The sequence below is a fragment of the Syngnathus floridae genome, chromosome 6 (genome assembly GCF_059516105.1).
Source record: "Syngnathus floridae isolate MCC-2025c chromosome 6, RoL_Sflo_1.0, whole genome shotgun sequence".
NCBI classification, from domain to species: Eukaryota; Metazoa; Chordata; class Actinopteri; order Syngnathiformes; family Syngnathidae; genus Syngnathus; species Syngnathus floridae.
The window spans coordinates 12113198-12133290 of NC_142418.1; the positions used below are offsets into that span (position 1 = coordinate 12113198).

A 20093-nucleotide genomic window follows, 5' to 3' on the forward strand; every position below is an offset into this window, starting at 1 on the left:
GTTTCATTCTTCAAATCATTTTCTAAAAATAAATTGCAACCCCTGCCATGCAAAAACTCACTTCGGATTTTCTTCTGCCAACTCATCTCATTGTAGAGATCGTCAAACTGCTGAAAGAAGTCGTTAACCTTGCTGCCCTGGTCATCTCGTTCAGTGGTGGTGAACACGCGCATTTTCGACTCTTGGGTCAGGTACTCACAGATGTTGGGGACTGGAAAAACAATCTGCTCCATGGTGCGGTCATGCCGCACAATCTAGCAAATGCAATTTCTTTAATGATATGATTTGGTCCATTCCAAGAAGAATATTATATAACACCAAATTCTGACCTCAATCTGAGCTGTGTGATTGGCATAGTACTGAAGGGCATCGTCCTTTTCATCATTGTCAGGGTCTGAGCTTGTTCCAGTTACCAAACTTGACCCTGGTCTCAGACTCTGCTGCAGGATCTTACTGTGTCGAGCCAGCTGGGAAGAGGAAAGAAAAAAAAATACAATTGGTTCCAAGTTGAGCAGAAACGAAAAGGAATTACATATTAGCCAGTCATTAAATAAATGTACAACTGCACCATTTGTATGCATGATGCTGGTGTTAAAAGAGTCAAACCCATGCAACCCATGTCGTAGTTGTTTTCTCAGTTATACTCTTTTTGCCTTCTCCATATAGCCGTGAGAACAAATCACAAAATAATGCTCAGAAAGACACTTAGTGAAAAATGTCTATGGCTCTCATCCTGTTCAGGGTTGCAGGAGGCTGGAGCCTGTCAGAGCTGACGACAGGAATCAGGCAGACTACACCCTGGGCAATCGGAGAGCACATACTGTATAGAGACAAATAGCTATTCGCACCCACATTATGTACGATGTAAAAAGCAAAGTTTTACAGAACTTCATTTATTAGATAATACCAGTTTCTTTTCTGTGATTTGATTTGCTGAGCTCCATTTTGTACACCATTAATGGTCTATCACTTCAAGTCGTATCTAAAAGGCACAATGAGATTTAGTCTCTTCATGCTTCAGAATTCTAAATGCTGCTTTTTACTTGGGTTTGCGCTTGCTTGTATTACGAAAGTGTTGAGCAAGGTTGTGGATGTGAGCATCTTTTATTATGAAACCATGACTGTGGAGGTAATGATAAACAATGACTTCTCAGCCATGCTGTTTTCCTTTTATGATGTGAAAATAATGGATTAATTGACATTGACTACAAAAATTAATCATATTCTTAAGACAGATTCTTATATATATATATATGTATGTATTTCTTTAGATATGACTGCCGACTGCACTACTGTACTGATTGGTTCAGTTTGCTGTCTAGACAAAATAGATTGGTGTCTCCCTCTAGATAGTAGGCTGAAAAAGTTTGAATGGCCACTATGGCAGATCTCACAAAGTAATAAATCGCAAAATATCGGCCGATCTGATCCAGCCCATCAGATCTGTCTAAAGTTTACTGGCAACTAACCTGGTGGGCTAGTATGTAAATGTTATGCCCAACATCCAATGGCTTGATGTGGTATAGAGCACTGTCCTCATCCTCCTCACTTTCCAGAGCTTGGGCGAAAGCTTCTTTCATGGCATCCACCTAAGCCACAACAATTGGTTAGATTTTTATATGGCATCCACGAATGAGCCGTCTCCTCTATATGCACCACAGCAAGCATATACAGGATGGACACTCACAAGCTCTGTAGGTCTCATTTTGAAGAGGATTTTTTCTGCGTTCTCGCTGTCGTGGCGGCTCTCCATGATAGCCAGCAGGAGCTTGGAAGCATTATTCTAGAAAACGTAGTAAATTCACTGAAATACTCAGACTTAATCATTGTGCAATCATAATTTAGCAGACACATGCTTAAGCTTCACCTTGAGCTCCAGCACCAGGTCCAGGCGGTTCTTCCCCAAGGGGTTGATGTGGTTGACAATCAGCGCAATAATGATGTCAATACCATTTGACTCATGTCTGGCAATGCATGTCTGGAAATGAAAGAAGTACATGAATGAGCGTGGCTCTTATTAGAAAATAAATTGAAAAGTGGAATTTGAAATGCTGAAAAGAAGACTGAGAATGAGTACAACACATTACAAGTATGTACACGCTTTGTAACCTTCCAGACCTTAACAGTAATATGTAATCAGCTAATTCTAATGGTGCGTGACAACATCTCCATGTCTCAGTGGATCAAACCTAATGACAAGGATGGTGAGTTATCACTTTAGATATATGCCCGAAGCAGCTCACAGCTCAAGATAAGCATTGTATCTGGGGGTTGACATGACATTTTATGATGCATGAACATCTATTGTAACATTTCTTGTGATTAAACAATGTTTCTTTTGTTGGCATTTAATTTCATCAGCCACACAAATTGTCTGGTTTGGCTTTGCATACTTTGTAATCATTGTTTACTGTCACGTCATGTACATGTTTTTTTTTTTTTTTAATAAATAATTCAGATGGCAGTCTACCTGGTTTTCATGGCAGGGGCCCTGGCAGTACTCTGTGATGGTTTCCAAGGTTTGACGAACCAGATCTACATTGCTCTCATTTATATAAAGGCCAAGTAGTCCGAGGCCTCCGGTGGTGCTCCCGCAAATACAGTCCAGGAACTGAAGTGTCTCACATACTAGATTGTAGTTGGTCTTGTTGTTCTGCGAGCGCAAAAAGTTCTACACACCGAGAAGATGGACAAAAGTCAAAAAGTAGTGAAATCCACAACCGAAGCTTATTTGACAATAATAACAAAACCGGTACCTGCAGATCAGAATTGTGGTTCTCACAGAGAAGTTGAAGGAAGCGTAAGATGGGTTTCATAATGGTGATGGCTTGGCTCATGCGAGTCTCCTCTAAGACCTCTTCAGCCCCTGTCACTCCACTGTTGTGGCATAAGGCTTCAAGATCAGGATCCAGCTCTTTTCGGAAAGCACAGAAAGCCTTAGAGGTCACAGACGAAGCCTCTTTAAGTTGCCCTCGCATGTCCTCCCTCATATGAAGTCCTGAGTCTTTCCCTTGCAGCATAGATGAAAATGTAAAACAACATGTTTCAATGAAGGCCAGAAGGGTATTTTGGAACAACCAAGCCTTTACAAATTGATTAATTGACGATGCACACTGCCTTAAAAAACAAAGGTCATATCAACAGATTCATTTCTGGAGTGAACAAATTGAGTTGGGTGCTGCAACATGAAAGCACACAGTCTTGACACAATGGACTTTTGATAGACCATGGATGCTAGAAGTCACATGGTCTCTGACATGTGACAGCGCTGACTGAGAATAATATTCGACAAAGAGGTCAGCAAAGCAACATTTTGCTTTCTCCGCCACTGTTGCAAATTCAACTTGAGGGCCACACATAAAATAGGTCGCTTTGAGACCTGGAGGTCTTTTTAAGGAGCCTGAATCTTTTCAACTTTTGCAGCCCACTTGTGATCCTGTCTTTAACTACACTGCTTATGACATAAGTGGAGTTTTCAATATTTCATTGCTCGTCTGTACCTTTTCTGAATCCGACACCACCAAAGTCAGCGTCATCATCCCTTTTTCTGGAGTTGAGTTCAAACATGTTGACGGACACAGTGGCACGGATCTCCTGCTGAGCCAAACGCATGCGGTCGTAGAAAACCTTACAGAACCTCTCCGACTTCTTCTGCTTGTAAAGTTGACTGTAGAAGGAGTCCTAGGGGAGGCAGACAAAGTTTCATTTCAACTGTTTGTCACACTTGCAAAAGAAAATGGATGTGTTATGAGGTCGATGACAATCACCTGTATCTGTGTATTTCCACCTTGCAGAAGGGCATTGCCCAGCAAGACACTCTCCTCAAACACTTGGTCATTCTTAGTGTTGACAATGAGGTCAATCACCAGCTCAGTCGCTCCAACAATGTCGAGCTGACACTGGATATCCATGATACTACTGCATGGCTTGTCAAAGTCGGCTGTGAGAGAACCTCCTGTCGAGAACAAACATGCATTACGGCCATGTCAATAGAAATACTTCACAGCAGTTGGACACGTGTGATATTGAAAGTTGCACATTCTATTTGACAGTCTACGCATTACATTTGTGAGGTGCCAGTTTATACAAGGTACCTGCAAATGTTGGCTTGGGGAAACAAGGAGGTGAGCTGTTTCCAATCCCAATCTCGGTCTTAGAAGCGCATCTTTGATTTCTAAAGTAGCGAGTGAGGAGAGTCTCTCTCAATTCCTTTCCCTAAATTGAAAGAAAATATGATCTTAAATCCATATAATCATTATTTCAAATGTAAGATGAAATGTATTTTTATTAAGATGTATTTAAATTATGACTGGTTGCATAAGTACGTCCCCGATGCTTATACTGCAAGGATAGCATAACGCGTTTCAAGTGCATACAGAGACAAATGAGGCAATGTCACGCCTCACCAACGCTGTTGGTTAGGTGCAGTCCAGCAGAAGATGTGGACGTGGCCATGCAGCTGACGCTCTCTGTGTCAGTAAACATCTCATCTGCAGTCAGTGGAGACACTTGTCTGCCTGCACTGTCTGGCTGAGTGTTCACAAAAACACCAGCACACCCTTCTTGACAACTAAAGTTGAGGATCCACTGAGCCCTCCTCATTTCCATGCAGCATTGCACAGACACAGTCTGTGTGCGACTACATGACAGACATTACAAACTCGTCCCAAAGTACACTTTCTCACATTGCAGCGAGAATAATGTTGGACTTAACGCTTCCTCTTTTTGCCAGGACATGTTAGTTTTGTATAAATTGGAAATGAAAACTCTCCAGGGTTTTTGCTTGTTTTCTCTCCTCAGGGTGCTGCAGTCTGCTGGCTCGCTCTGCAGAGAGAGAGCGAGAGAGACAGGAGGCAGGATGGCGGCAGATGAGAGTCAGCCCAGTCTGACTCATCTTGCTGCTGCATTGATGAGAAACCCTCCAGTCAGACGTGTAGTAGGCATGAGAGGAGTGACAGAAATAGAGGTAGACTAACTCATGAGAATATGTAAGGTTGCCCAGGAAACAAAACGAGTACGGTGCAGACTTTTAAAATGTGCACCGGCACGCCACACTGCGGCTGTGGTGTCCAGAGCTGCCGATCCCCACCTTAGGCTTTCACACACACGCACACAGACACACAGCTTCCCCCTCCTTCCACACTTCTTCCACCTTCCCCTTGCCTCACATTTCTGCTGTCTGCATTTTTTACCACAACAAAGAAGCATGAAAAAAAAAGTCAAAAAGGTTGCCCTTTGCTACACTACGGTCAGACAAGGTCAATTGTCTGCAAAACTGAGGCCATAGGAAGCACAGTGCCAAATAAATGGGGTCCGAATCATGTGGACAGTTACAGCGGTGCCAGCATGATAACAATATAGAACCCCAGGAAATAACAGGGGAAAAAAAGTGTTGATTCCACGGGGATCAAATCTTAATTTTGTGGGCATTTAAAACAACCTAAAATGAGCAATTACAAAACAAATTTAAGTACCAATGAATAAACAACAATGGTAACGACAATCACAATAATCAAATTTTATTTCCATAACTTGTAAAGTGCAACAAAAAAAAAGAATTCACCAAACTATAGTTTTGACGCACAAGTGATATTAATCAAAGATTTAAAGTGTTGACTTGGATAAACCTATTTCATAAAGTATGCTCAATGTAATTCAACCACATAGTCCCTTCCTTTATTTTGTGTGGCAGAAGTCCTATCTGGCCTTTTTGGCCAGTGGTACTCGAGGGGAAGCTGCTGAACCGTCTGGCCAAGCAGAATGCGGGCAAAACTAAGTAAATAAATATATTTTGAAAACTGCGGTAAATCCACAGGTGCGGCACCACACTAGTTTCCCAAATTTTGATCTCTTGACCTGGGAAAGGTTGTTTTCTTTATGAAATTATATCTTTCATTTTATTTTTTTAAACGGCAAAGACACTGTTCTCTGGTTCTCAGATTGTTTGCATATTTAACTAATAAAATAGAGTCTTCACGGCCAAAATCTCTATCTGAATCTGAGCATCAATGCAATATCCGTGATAAACAATGTAAGAGTGCACACCTGGTTATGCGCCATGCTAACCTGGTACATAAAAAGCACACGAGATACATATCACAACTTCCAACTTTAAAAACAAGTGGTTTCAAACATCAGATTCTGTTTCAGAACCAGCCGTAAATAAGAGGATCTAAACGATCTTTTGATGTGAAATCAAAACAAACAGTCTATGCAGATTTAATTTGCTCACAGAGCACAGCAACATTCCTGTGGACAGTACAGAGTTCACATGAAGAGAACAAAGCGTGAATGTGTTGCTTCCTGGAATATGTCAAATGGACAGGCATAATTGCGGAGCTGTGCTCTGGCCACATAACATATGACCATAATTAATATTGAGCAGCAAACTTGGTTACTTAATGTAGTAAAATTCCAAACATTATATTCAAAAGTCAGTGGGACTTTTTTATGGCTAAAGAACCAATGAGTGATTTCAAAATTAATAATTATTCCCTGCGAGTTACTCGTATAAATAATGCAGTATTTGTGTTGTTTTCTGTAAGCTGCGTTTTCTTCAAAAGAAGTTTAAGCAGGACATAAATGTAGGACTGTAATTGATCAGTTTGATGACGTTAGCAGGGGTAATGTTAATCGTCGGCTGTGTTTTTGACACGATTTCATTAGTAATGCTGTTACGCTCTAATTGAATTAAGTCTAATCTAAATGCCTACATCTAGGGATCTCATGAAAAGCTACGCACTCATCACATGCCTCCAGTTACAATGTTTTCGAGATGCACTGTGTCATGGCAGAGAAAATGCTTTTATTCAGCTAACAGGCGCAACAGCAAAACAAATTAGGCCCACATGTGAGAGCAATTGGCAAGACTGCTTCAAGGGAGTTTGCAGCATAAACAAGTGTTCAAAACTATTAGCTGGAGGACAGCATGTGATTCCTTAACCATATCAAAAATAGAAAGACTGACATATAAAAAAAAAAAAAGTTTTCTGTCCAAGGAGGACATGTTTGTTGTTTTGTTTGACATTAATTCATCTTCATAGATCATTTTACTATTCTGATATAGCGCAGACTGTAGAGATAAAACATTTCCCCTCAAGCTGGGATGTCATGGGTGAGATATTGCAGTGGGACTCAAAGGCTGGAATGATGCCACACAAATTATGTAAGAGGACAAATTGGATGATGTCACTCAACATGCGCTAAATGCAGGGGGAAAAAAAGTGCCGGCACAGAGAAACAAGGGGTTCGTGCATATTCACTAATACTGACGGATAATTTTGGCTTATTAGCACCACCTAGCAAAACCTTCGAAAAGAGAGCCATGCTACTGACACTATCTAAATGATCTCAACAAACATCACATGATTATAAGTCACTCAAATTGCAAGGTTATGAAGTGCGTGGAGGTCATGCATGCCATTGTGTTTGCCAGCCATTTGCATTTCAACTCCATGACGCTTAGCCCATATTCTGAAAATTTGAACTTGAAAGCATGTCACAATTCAACAAACTCCTCCATTTACTATACATTTAGGCTAAAAGCCACAACTCTTTCTGTCTTGGATTTAAGGGCTTCAATTTAAACAATGAAACCATTTATTTGCAGATTTTCCCAATCCTGGGAATGTATTTTTAGCTCATCTTAAACACACCAAAATTGTTTGTTGTTCATTAGTTTTCCAATGAATGTTAACTCATCTCATTCCTGAAGTCAAACTCTTACATTCAAATTGGTTCGTTGAAGGCAACTAATTGCATTTATTACAAGCAGCGGAGTTCTGAGCCAGTTGAAGCTGATGGTGGGATTAGTGAAGGAGTCTGAAGAGGAGAGATTTTAAAGTCAAGACAAGAAGCAACAAGGCTGTACGCAAGGATAGAAGCACTATTTGAGACATTGCAACAAAAGCTTTAATCTACTTGCACGTGTGGCCAATATAATTGCTGATTTGTTTTTAATTCTTGAACATTTTTTCTTGTTTACAAACTTCTGCTTCACAACTTTCACAACTGGGGCAAGGGGAAACTAAAGCGTGATCAACTAAGATGGATAAACTGTTAACTGGAAAATGCAGTCATTTTGTCGTTGTTTAATTATATAAAGTTAGTGGTGAACAAGGTGTTAATGTCTGCTAAACAGAGGGTTAATGAGGACAGAGGAAGTGAAATATTGGAGTTGCAGAAAGGGTAGAGCTGGGCGTCAAAGCAAAGAAAAATGTATGAAAAAGAGGGAGGAAGGTAGATAATGAAAAGCAGGGGGCCCCAGTACAGAGCCCTGGGGCACACCTGTATTCACTGGGTAGAGAGTCAGATAATTTTATTACAAAAAATCTCGCATCGAGTTTTATACACTTTCAAATTGCTACTGTATCACTGTTTCCTTGGTGGTGTCAGTGTTGAAAACTAAAAGTATGAAAGCTTTTTTGTTTCAAAAAGGCAATTGGGACACTTTGAATGAACATGCAGTAAATGACTGTATTTTGTTTTATATTTATATTAAATATGTGAGTCTTATAAAGCCTTGCATCTTATTTGTGGGAAAAAAAGCTTTTTAAGTTGTTTTTTTACATCTCATAATGAGTGTGCTGAATAGAACGCATTTTGCACATGCACACACACACACACACGTGCACACACACACGTGCACACACACACACACACACACACATATGCCCATGCGCATGCACACACATTCACGGACTTCCTGTCCCCAGTCACGGCCAGAGCAGACAAACAACACGTGCTGATTTCTTGTCACTGTGGAAACTAGAACATAATATACAAACACCTATCTGATGAATCAAGGACACCCTTTTTCCTGCCATTAACACATTCACTATTAACATTTTTGGCCTAAAATTAAATTACTTATTAAGGGTCACAGAGTTTAAATTAAGTGACTTCAACTTTCTGACTGGCCACAACAAACTTCCAGAATTCAAATAAAGGTCATTTGAGCATTTGAGGTGAGCTCATGGATGAGTTGACACACAAGAACAGCCAGCATGGCACTGCATGCTTTGGAATGTGCGTGCGTCTAAGAGAGTCTTACCATACACATGGGTGCATGCGATGCGCTTAGCATTGAGAGGGTGGTAATCTGTAAATCTGCTTTGCCTTGGCAAGGTTGTGATAAACTTGGCAAGCGAGGGGAAAAAAGGACAGACAGTGTGACTGACTGGCAGAGGCTAGGTGTGAAAGAAAAAAAAAAAGGTGAGCAGGGAGGGTGAGTGGCAAAATTAAATGTCATCTTGATTGATGCGTACATACTTTAAAGAATAAGTACTAAATAATCTTCCTTTAGATAGCAGAAGGTACAGTACAGTCATGCTGTGAGTGTGAACAGTTGAAGCTTCATAAACCCAGATTCCAAATTAAATATTGGAAATTTGTGAGCGTACTGAAAGGAGATCATCCTTTTTTCTGTATTCCTTCTTTTTTGTGACATTTTCCATTGGTGGTGTGCCATCATTTAGAAAATAAAATCAAATACAGTAAATAAAGGTCAGAAATTATTTTATGGAATGACATGCTAACCAAATACATGCTAAATTAAAGATGCAACTAGATTGCATAGGCCCACAAGCAATCCATGTATGAGTTTGTTTGAAACCAGTCAGCGCCAAGTTCAATTACTGTGTTCACAGATCAAACCTCAACTAACATGTCACACTATGAAGGACAACAGGAAAACATGTTTGATGAAAATGAACAGAAGGCTGCAAGGGCGTAACTAACTGTTGAGTGACAAAGTATGAGGCGATCAATATTTCATTAAATTCCTCATTCTCGGACAAACAAAACATGTATCTTTGTAAACATACAATGGCTTATCATATTTCAGTAAAAAATGAAGTACTGTTAAGATATTTTCATTAAAATTTCTCCCTCCCATGCACCCACAATCATTCTCCCCACTTTCATTTAAGCCACAAACAGTAACTATTTGGAAAGTACCCATTATCTCTCTTTGGTTACTCTATTGAGCAATAAACGAGCGGAGCGAGAAGCTAAGCCAGGTGTACATCCAGAACGTGATGGACGCAGACAAAGACAGAAGGAAGAGAATGTCAGCGAGAAGGAGGAAGAGAGCGAGACGAAGGAAGGAGGGAGGGAAGGAGGAAGGGAGGGGTGGCTATGAGTGAGAACGCGATGGTCCACGTGACGTTGGCTCAGCTACTGCAGGCTATTACATAAGTACAACCCCTGCCCTCTCGCCTCATGGACTGAGCAGACGCCGCTTCTCTCCAATCCCTCACGCTGCAGCCGTCGCACCCTCCCCCCCCTCTTTCGCTCACATGGATCCTCACATGGCTGCCTCCCTTTCTTCCTCCTCACCATCTCTCTCTCCCCCCACCAACTCATTGCACCCCTGGGCAGCCACCAGCCTCTAATGCTAATGCTGTCACTCCGTCTCCCTCTCCTTGTCTGTTTCTGTCTGTCTCTCTCTCATTATTTCCATCAACTTCTGTCGCCTCCCCCTCTGTGCCTCCCCCACCCTCCCCCCCTACCCCCTCTCTGTGCAGTTAGGCTGCAGCTCCACGCTCAGGGCTACAAGGATATGACAGAGGCCACTGAGACACGCTTGAGCACACACACCTACACAAGGCGATATTTATCCTACCTCTGCGCACTGTCTGGCTTTTTTAATGCCATGTAGAGAAGAGACAGGTTTTCCACTATCTGATCTTTTAGTACAAGTCAATTAAGGTTTACGAATACCACAAGAAGAAAAAACTAATTAAGCGTCCACGAGACACCAGCACAAACATGTCCCTTAATTTCCTCACAGGTTGTTAACATTTATTCAGGAAATAACCAACATTTTGCTCCCATTTTGTACGTCTACACGAATGAGAAACATTGTTATTCATTGCGGATGTCATATTTTGTTCATCAGTTATTTAATCAGGAGGTGGCACGGTGTTGCAGTGGTTAGCAGGTATGCCTCACATTGCAGAAATTGTGGATTCAATTCCAGGCTGCGTCCTCCCTGTGTGGAATTTGCATGTTCTCCCCTGTGCCTGCGTGGGTTTCCTTCGGGTATAGTCTGATTTACTCCCACGTTCCAAAAACATGCATGGTAGGCAAATTGAGGATTCTAAATTGTTCTTAGTTGTGATCGTGTCAATGCTTGTTTGTCTGTGTGCCCTCTGATTGGCTGGCGACCAGTTCAGGCTGCACCTCGCCCACTGCCAAAAGACTGCTGGGATAGTCTCCAGCACACCCACAGCCCTCGTGAGGAGAAAACGCTTCGGATAGTGGATGGATGGATGGATTATTTAGTTAAGTTCCAATGGGGTTCCTATAACAGTACAATACTTCGAGCTGATTTGGCAATGCAGCAACTTGTACCAAACGTTTGTTTTGACCAATCACAAAATGGATTATATTGTCACCAGTATTTTTACCAGCTAAAAATGAAAAACCTGTTCTTCTGTCAAAAAGGAAACTGTATCTAATTTTGCAAGAAAAAAATTAATTGCAAAGTCAGTCCATTTGTCCACCGGTGTCGCCATATTTAGTTCGTTTGTTTCTACCGGCCTCTGCGCTTCTGGTTTTCGTCGCAGATCCAAAAACACACTTGCTTTGTGATTGGTCTGCACCATCAGTGGTTTGGCTCGGAGAAAAATCCACAGGCTCGGGACAAGATGAGTTCTCTGGGTTTGCTTGCAATGGTGGCATGCAATACAAAAGTAATGATGGTAATATAATAACAGGCGTTGTAATAAGGAACACTATTACTAATAAAGTGATGCAAGCTTGCGTATGGAAAATAAATATGCAATATCCTGAGAGGAGGAACATGATCAACGCCTCAAGGTAATCGTCATGAGGGACCTGACATTTGCAGTTTCCAGCTTTACTTTCCAGGCCATCGTGACCAAAAACAATCAGCTGGTGATTGAGGGAAGTGACCTTGTACTTCCCTCAATCACCAGCTGTTATTCCTTCACCAAATAGTTGAAGTTATGTCCTCTGCACAGCCTCTGCAGTATTGATTTGCTTATTCAGACCTCACCCCTCATCCTTTACCAGCTCTCCTTGCTTCCTCCCCCTACTGTGCCTCTCAGTCTGTGTCCTCAAGTGCCTCCTATCCTTACGTAACTCAGAAAGGCCCACTGCATACAGATGAGGGAGATTCTTGGCTCACAGACATGGGCGAGAATGAGGGTTGCCGGCAGCAGCAGAGCACCGCTGACACTTACAAACAAGGCTAAGCAGACAACAAACCTTGAAAATTCTCCCCTTCATTACAAGGACTTTGTGTCTATGAGCCAAATCGTGTGGGTGGACTACTCACAGACTCCTGAACCCAGTCCTTCTTGTCCAGCATTTCTCGGAGTGTCTTCAGGATCTTGATGCAAAGCTTTTCCTCTTTGTCCATAAGCTTCTTGGTGTGTTTGATAAGCCTGTAAAAAGCCATAAAGGTTTTATATCAGCGCTAATCATATTTTGCCTTATTTTTTTTTTAAATCTGGTGGCAAAATGACACTGTCAGATAATCCATCAAGTCTCATAATCAATCATATAATTTCTGCGTCAAATGTAAGATTGAGAATGTAATGAAATGAAAGATGGCTGAATTGGTATAGTACTGATGGCATTTGTCTTACATGATTTATAGAACAACTAAAACTTAATATTTGTTATTTAGACTAGCAAGTGCAAAAAACAGTATAAAATGTTGGGATGGTTCCTCCGTTTTCACCAAATTGTACAGTTCAGTTCAGACACCACTGAACAGTTTAGAACAATGAAGCCTAACAGATCCATGAATAGTGTGACATCATAGAGCAACCAAATACGAGTTCAGAATAGAAGAGGAATGCAAGGATAGAAGGAATTTAGCATTGTGCGTGTTCTGTCTTGATGGCATTCATATGATGAAAAGATGACAAGGTTTGTTTTGCAATCTATGCTAGTCTTGTATTCTCATAGCAGTGATTATTCTCGGTCAAACAATTAACCCATTTTTATATGTCAAGCATCGCTCAAGCCAACCCAGCCCCAACGTAGGGTAGCAATAGCTTTCTTATTTGAATGCAGTTCTTAACATTTTTCTTTTTTATAGTTTTGTTTCATCTGTGCTGTGGGATTTAAGGAGGGGGGGATTTAATGCCTGAGGGGGGTTCCTGTTAAAAAGTTAAGAAAATTAGAAAACAATTCTACATATAAGGGAGGTGGCACGACCTCATAAAAAACAAGGCCATTGTACAATAGTACAATTCATTTTAAAAGTATTACAAAAGTGATCTGAGATTGCTAAAACCAAGCAGATGTGATGTGTTGACAATCCTAATGGAGGTCCAAGGTGTGACATTTACAAGGGTGACTTTTAATATGGGTTAGAGTTGATAAATATTTGAAGTAAAATTCATGCAATAAAAGAACATTCAGCTGCAAATGAGTTTGATGCAAGTTAAAATCATCTCAAACAATGACTTAGCTATACTTTTTAAAGATAATAGAGAGGATTGGTAAATCCGTGCAAACAAACGGAAACTGTCTGTCAAGTTGGGAATGCACCAACCCTGACTTACTTTTAATTCGAATGGCAAATTGTTAAACCATCAAGATTACAATCTAAAAATTTAGTCATCTAAAGGAAATGATTTGATATTAAGGGAGCTATTATGCAACTTGTAATCTGCAAAAGAGTTTCAAGTACCCATTGGGAACCAAGTGGAATAAATCCTTATCAATTGGCATCTCTTTATGTAGCAAAACAACAAAAAAGGTTCGTAGAACTTTTAAATGACAGTTTTTTTTTTTGTGGAGATGAAAACTTGTCAACTGAACCTTGTAAAGTTCCTGTTTTACTTAACCTGTGATCATTCGTGACTTACTTTGACATGAAAGCTCCACTCTCACAACGTAGGCGAGCGGCTTCTGGGAACAGCAGTTCAGGACTGTGGAGGACATCCACCAGTACAGAAAACTCGGCCTGAACCATCGGATTAAACTGCTCCTCCAGATGGGACACAACACCCTGCACGCACATGCAGGCACATTCGTCAAATGATTTTGAAGCAAAATGGACTCAAAACATTATTTGGTCTTTCAACAAAATGTATGTAATTGGTGTGCATAGTGTCTCTTTGATGTTAATATTCATTTAGCAGAATATTGCCTTAAATATATGCACCAAAGAAGTACTCTAAATCTAAGGGCAACCATTCTGTGCTATACATTACGTAAAGGTTTTAGCAGATTTGTCTGCATTTGTTTCGGTGAACATCACAAATACATGGTACAAAGAAAGAAGATCAAATGTTTTCATCACAGAGCAAAAGATGGTTTTGGTGTCTGTCAAGGATTTTTGGATTTTCCGTCCTGCTGATAGCTATTTATTAGATAATTGATTAATACCTGCAACTTTTCAATGATGGTTTTGTAGTCAGGACCACCCAGGTTCTCCTTGCGGGGCCGCGCACGAGCAGAGGTTCTCCAGTCCTTTGCTGCCCGCTGAACCATGTTACTGTGGACCTTTAGAGACAGCGTGTTGACTTGACTATCCAGGTCAACTGGGATTGCAATTGCCCGTGCCTTGGCTAAAAAAAAAAAAAAGCATACAGAATTTGTAGTATTTTGTTTTCAGCCAAATGAGCCAAAATGTTGAGCTGTCAATCAAACTGAAATCGCTCAGTCCTTACCAACGTCAGCTAGTGTTCTGATGCAGTTCTCAATATTGGCCTTCTGTGTGACCCACGTGCAGCTGTAGAGCCTGAAAGCTGACTGGAGTAGCTTGACAAAGATGGATTGGTTTGTCTGTGGCAAAGGGAAGACATAAGACACCTAGCAATCAAATGCAGCGCTAATTTCAACAAATAAACATTAAATACCGACTCTAAATATGCCGATAATTGGCACTTAATAAACAGTCAAATACTAAATGAAACTTTACAACTAAACTATGAAATTAGCTAAACTCAGTAAAGCTCCTAATAAAATCACTGCATATTACCAGTTGTCACTAAATGAATGGCAGCGGGTTATTCGTCCCATATTTTGTTTCACTATGTACTTTATGTATTTAAGTATACCTGAAGGTTGGAGTGGTTGACAGAAAATGGCGAACTAAAAAACCCAGTGATGATGGCCATCACTGTCTCCGTCACATACTTCTCAAGGGCCAAATCGGCATGGGTCCGGTCTGTGGTAGTGTTACATACCTAGAGATACAAATAGAGTATGATTTAGCTGGTCCTTTCGTTGAACACAACGAAATTGTGAACCGAATTGCGACTTGAAATATGAGCCTTACTCTGGACATATCAACCAGGATATTGTCAAACAGCTTCCAGATATGATTGGAGGTATAGATTTCTTTCATTTCGACTTCTGTGTCTACATAACAGTGATTGACAAAGTTCACATATGCAGTTTTCACCTGTTAGGAGGAAAAGAGAAGAATGAAAACATTTAGCTAAACATATCCATCTTTTGGCCCATTGTTTTATTAATTGCTCTGCTCAAGATGTTTAAGATTTGTGAAGTTGATGTATGATAAAAGTTTGCTTTGGTGACCTATGAAAAGGCTTTCTGCATAGTTCTGGCTTGGCATGACCGGACTTTGTATTTATAATCAAAGGCAGCGCAATACATTTTCATATTTAAACAACGATTGAGCAGATGAACAATGGAGACTTTACCTCTGGGATGCAATTGACATCTGTCACAACTTTGACAATGTCATCCAGTGGTAGCAAAGAGTTACATTTCAGCTCAGTGTAGACATTCTTGCCCTCAGTGCAGGCAGCAAGCAGCTCCACAAGCGTGTTATGGTAAGCCAGAGCGCCATCTTCATCGGTGCGCTCACGCTCGGAGGCCATCATCTGGAGCAAGACTGGAAACGAGGAGCGGTCATTGTAGAACACCAGGACATCCTCGCCCCCGTTGTTCACAAGCTGCAAGATGAACAAGAAAGAACACCTTTCCTTTTATTATCACAAGCTTGAGGACCTCAACCTACTAGTTATTTGAGAACATTGCTAATTACAATATTTGCAGTAACAAATGATGAATTAATGAGTTTTACTGAACATGATGCGCTTTACACAGGAAGCGGACAAATGGTTTATAATGTCTAATTGACACACTGCAGAAGAAAATACAAGATGAATATTCATAGACTGATCCCTCACCTCAGTCATAACTTTGTCCTGACATTTCTTCACATATTTTCCTTCAGCTTTCACAATGGTTTGTAGGAACTTCAAGTACAGAACATGGCGCCCATGCGTTTCAATGCAGTGAACAAAGTGATGAACTACGCGGTCGCTGATTTCATTGCACAGCTGGTAGTAATTCATAAAGATGTGACGCATTGTTTCAGCTTCGAGTAACTGTTGAGAAACAAAAAAAGTCATATTTCAGTCTTATGAAAAATAACAGAGGTTTTTCACTGTAACGTTTTAAAAAATGTTACAGGACAATATACTAAGTAGTGGTGCGCACTAAAATATTTTTTCCAGAGTACACGTACTGACATTAGAATATTCACTGATACCAAGTAGCAAAACTTGATGTCTTGCAATTCTGATAAAAATATTTGTTTTTGAATGTCACTCAAATTTCTATCATAGTCGACCTGAGTGTTGCTATCCATGCTTACATTTAAGACATAACCTGCACAGAATGTTTAGAGTGCGTATTAGTGTCGTAATCTCGGAGCAGTTTCAAGAGTATGTGTACCACTGTACAGACGGAACGGACCAATTTATTTCTAAACTTGACACAGTGTGTCAAACTTGGCCAATCACAGGTTGTAGTGACCGTCAGAGTGACAAAATAACATGTCAATCACTTTTCCAAGAACGCCGCCCACACGCACTCTCAGTCTGATTGAACCGGCTAAGAACCCAGCCCCCTCGCACTTACTGAACTACACTTAGCGGCAAAATGAATGAAAATAGACACTCCTTAAGACAAATGATTGTCTTTAGGGGCAGTGCCAGTGATTCGAACCAATTGGACGGTAATGTTAAGCTACATTTGAGGTTTGCCAGCAAGTTTTAAAAATGACATAGTACACCTTTAAATTTTGTAGATAAAATGCCTTTTTCAGTTTTATTCTAATGCTTCCCTAAATATGATTGCAGTTAGTCACAATCATACCCACCCCTGGAGTAAGGAAAAGATTGATGTGTTTATGAAGCAGAAATTGGTTCTGATGATTCCCTCTGCAGAAGTTCTGCAGAAATGTATGTGCCAGGGTCATGATTTCATTCATCTTCTCATCATTCTGGGGGGGAAAAAAAAATCAAGAGAGGTGATGGGAGATATGGCCAGGCAGGTTGAGACAAGTCACTCCGCAGTTGTGGTTAATGCTCACTTTTTCAAAGGGGATTTGAAGCAGGTCCAGCACGACAGTATGAGCCCCCATGTTTTTCAGAAGTCTCTGCTGCTGCGTACGGATCTTTTTACCATGGTAACACAGCTTACTGAGACGTAGCAAGATCTACATATGAGACACAAAGAACACTCAATTGACATCTGCCAGCTAGATATCCAATCTTGAGACAACCTGCCTCTTGGACAATGTTGTAGTTGTTTTCCTTGTTGCTGTCTATTTGAGGTTTATGGTTCCCATCAAGGACAATGCTCAGTCCAGTCTCCTGGCAAGAGACAAAGAAAATCAGTAATTAAAACTTGGCAATTTTATTTGCATACTCAAAGATACCACCCCCCTTTCATCGGGAACATTCAATTTTGAGGATTTTCATGAACACTTTTGTTTGTCAAAATAAACATGCGACACCAGAATGACTTTGGACAACATTAATTTTATAATACATAAATTTTTTATTATAGGTTCTTTCTTTGAATAGTTTTGAAGGCCAAAGTAATGACAGCCTATTGATTTGAGTTTTTATTTTTTCAATACAATGTCTGAACTGTATTGCTAAATATATGAAAATGTAGGAAAAAAAAGGATAAAATGTACCTTGCCTCAATAAAGGTTGGGAAATGTTACTGTCATCGCAATTGTAATATTTCAACTTTGTTGTGGGTACCCTTTTATTTACCTCTATGAGTTGTTCTTTGCCCGGTCTGTCGCCAAGGTCTTCACTGTTGTAGACTCCGTTCTTCTCCACCCACAGTTCTGATTTCTCAACAGTTAGACGCAGTTGGTCAAGGTCAGCCTTAATTTGCTTGTAGTTCTCCACATCCTGCTCTGAAACTAAGAGTTGGACCTGGAATATACACAGACACACAGGAAATTAATGAAGCACCAGCAGCAATAATATCTAACAATACTCATATAAATCCTTTAAGAAAACACTGTACTTAATTAACTCGTACCAAAACGTTTCAGCTGAGCCAGACAGATGCTTGTGTACCTGTTTGAAGGCCTGCAGCACTTCAGCTTGCTGACTGAAGTGTTTGAAGATGAGCTGCAGTGAGCCAGATACCAACGGAGGATAGTCTTGCATCATGAGATGGATCAGAACCCTCAGGAACGTTCGGCCACCTTCATCATCAAGCTCCACTGCACTTAAGTCAGAGCTGAGATAAGCGGAAAATTTAATTCTCAGGTGCAGAGAGTGATGAGCATTATACACAAGAAGCATTGGTATCATTTTCTTTGGTTTTATTGAAAGTATAAAGGGCGTTAGTAACGAGCGACGATAGATATTTGACCTACCTTCCAGCAAACATGCTCTCTGCTTTAGTCACAATCTCATCAATGTCAGGCTCAGGAGCTGGAGACACAACGTGTACAGTGGAGCATTTCAGCTGGAGAAGTGACATCTAATGACTAAACACAAATCTCAAAAGACATCTTACGCGTCGTGATGAGGAGCATATCAGTTTGTGAAACAACGTTCTCTGCTACGGTCTTCTCTCCAAACTCTTTCTTGTAGATGGACAGCAAATATGTGATCCTGTAATCCAGCCGCACACTCAGGATGAACTACCAAGAGAAGTGAAAATACACCCAAATTATTCAACGGATGAATTTGCATCAGATAACTCTTTGCCCACTGACACGAGAATTCATACTTGCAGGATCTCTATGATCTTTAGCTTAGTGTCCATCACCATGACGTCCCCAGTGTCCAGAAGCATGTGTCCTTTGCCGTAGCGCAGTGAAGGAGGCGTGTCAGGCAGCCCTTGTGGCACACCTCGACTCATCACCATCTGGGTCATCATTTCTCCAACACCGTGGATCGTACGCAGGACATTATTACCTGGAGGAGACGACCACATTCACACATCTGTCTAGGATTTGTTTACATAGTACATACGTATGTTTCAGACAAGCCACATTTGTCCACCAGATAATTAGCTACTGTTTCAATAATTTATAAAAATGACTACATTTTAAATGCTTTGATGGGCTGACCATCAATCCATTTTTTCATGGAACTTCCAGTTGACTTTGGGCAAGAAGCAGATTACACCGTGAACTGGTTACGAGTCAGTGGTAGGGCATAAATAGGGAAAGACAAGTCTCAGATTCACACTGGAACTGAGAGGGAATTGAACCCATGCTGACTGCACCGAGGTCTATGTGAGGAGCTAATCAGACTAAAAAGAATGAATAAATAAAAATAACCAAGGCAGTAAAATAAAATCAGCAGTAGGAACACGCACCAGCCTCCGGACTTTTGGTGAGCTTGTTCATGAAAGTGAGCGGGTGTTGAACAATATCCAGTATGGCCAGTAGAGTGCGGGTGAGTCGTAAGAGTTCACTAAAGCTATAGAAACCAAAGTAAACCAGGTTACGAGCCAGATTCACCACCTAGAAGAGAGAAGGGTAAATAAAATAAAGCCATTCAAAAATGTACAATAGGAAAGTAATTTGTGTGCTCTATTTAAGCCTAAAGACATTGTAGGTGGCGCAACACATGCTTAAAAGATATGAAATTCAGTTCTTTTCCTTAAAGGTGGAGTATGCCTTTTCGAAACACTTTGTAGTAAAACTTGTCGACAGTAGGATTATCTTTTGCCTCGAATTTTTAACATTATTTTCAAGTGATGTCGTCATGGTGCGACAATACCAGCCAATCAAACGTGACGTGTCACTCATGATTCAAACATTTAAGCCCCAAGTCCTGGCATGAAATAGAACCGTAATTACA

The 20093-nt window shown here is 40.7% G+C and overlaps 1 protein-coding gene across 2 annotated transcripts in view; it reads right to left on the reverse strand.

Annotated features, from left to right (window-relative positions):
• The window catches only part of itpr2 (inositol 1,4,5-trisphosphate receptor, type 2), a 44272-nt gene that overhangs the window by 10307 nt on the left and 13872 nt on the right, over positions 1-20093 (reverse strand). The window contains exons 21-47 of one of the 2 annotated variants that reach the window (XM_088378466.1): positions 19606-19753; positions 19012-19199; positions 18796-18922; positions 18653-18710; positions 18348-18513; positions 18033-18200; positions 17535-17621; positions 17339-17464; positions 17126-17248; positions 16149-16349; positions 15657-15911; positions 15269-15394; positions 15048-15176; positions 14658-14772; positions 14374-14555; positions 13851-13993; positions 12305-12413; positions 4095-4215; positions 3768-3955; positions 3501-3681; positions 2757-2914; positions 2471-2671; positions 1868-1978; positions 1688-1783; positions 1470-1589; positions 330-467; positions 62-254 (exon numbers count right to left, since the gene is read on the reverse strand). In XM_088378466.1, coding sequence (XP_088234592.1) covers positions 62-254; positions 330-467; positions 1470-1589; positions 1688-1783; positions 1868-1978; positions 2471-2671; positions 2757-2914; positions 3501-3681; positions 3768-3955; positions 4095-4215; positions 12305-12413; positions 13851-13993; positions 14374-14555; positions 14658-14772; positions 15048-15176; positions 15269-15394; positions 15657-15911; positions 16149-16349; positions 17126-17248; positions 17339-17464; positions 17535-17621; positions 18033-18200; positions 18348-18513; positions 18653-18710; positions 18796-18922; positions 19012-19199; positions 19606-19753 — 3958 coding nt within the window. Of the gene's footprint in view, positions 1-61; positions 255-329; positions 468-1469; positions 1590-1687; positions 1784-1867; positions 1979-2470; positions 2672-2756; positions 3011-3500; positions 3682-3767; positions 3956-4094; positions 4216-12304; positions 12414-13850; positions 13994-14373; positions 14556-14657; positions 14773-15047; positions 15177-15268; positions 15395-15656; positions 15912-16148; positions 16350-17125; positions 17249-17338; positions 17465-17534; positions 17622-18032; positions 18201-18347; positions 18514-18652; positions 18711-18795; positions 18923-19011; positions 19200-19605; positions 19754-20093 lie in introns of both variants that reach the window. The other variant, XM_088378465.1, reaches the window with a different exon arrangement.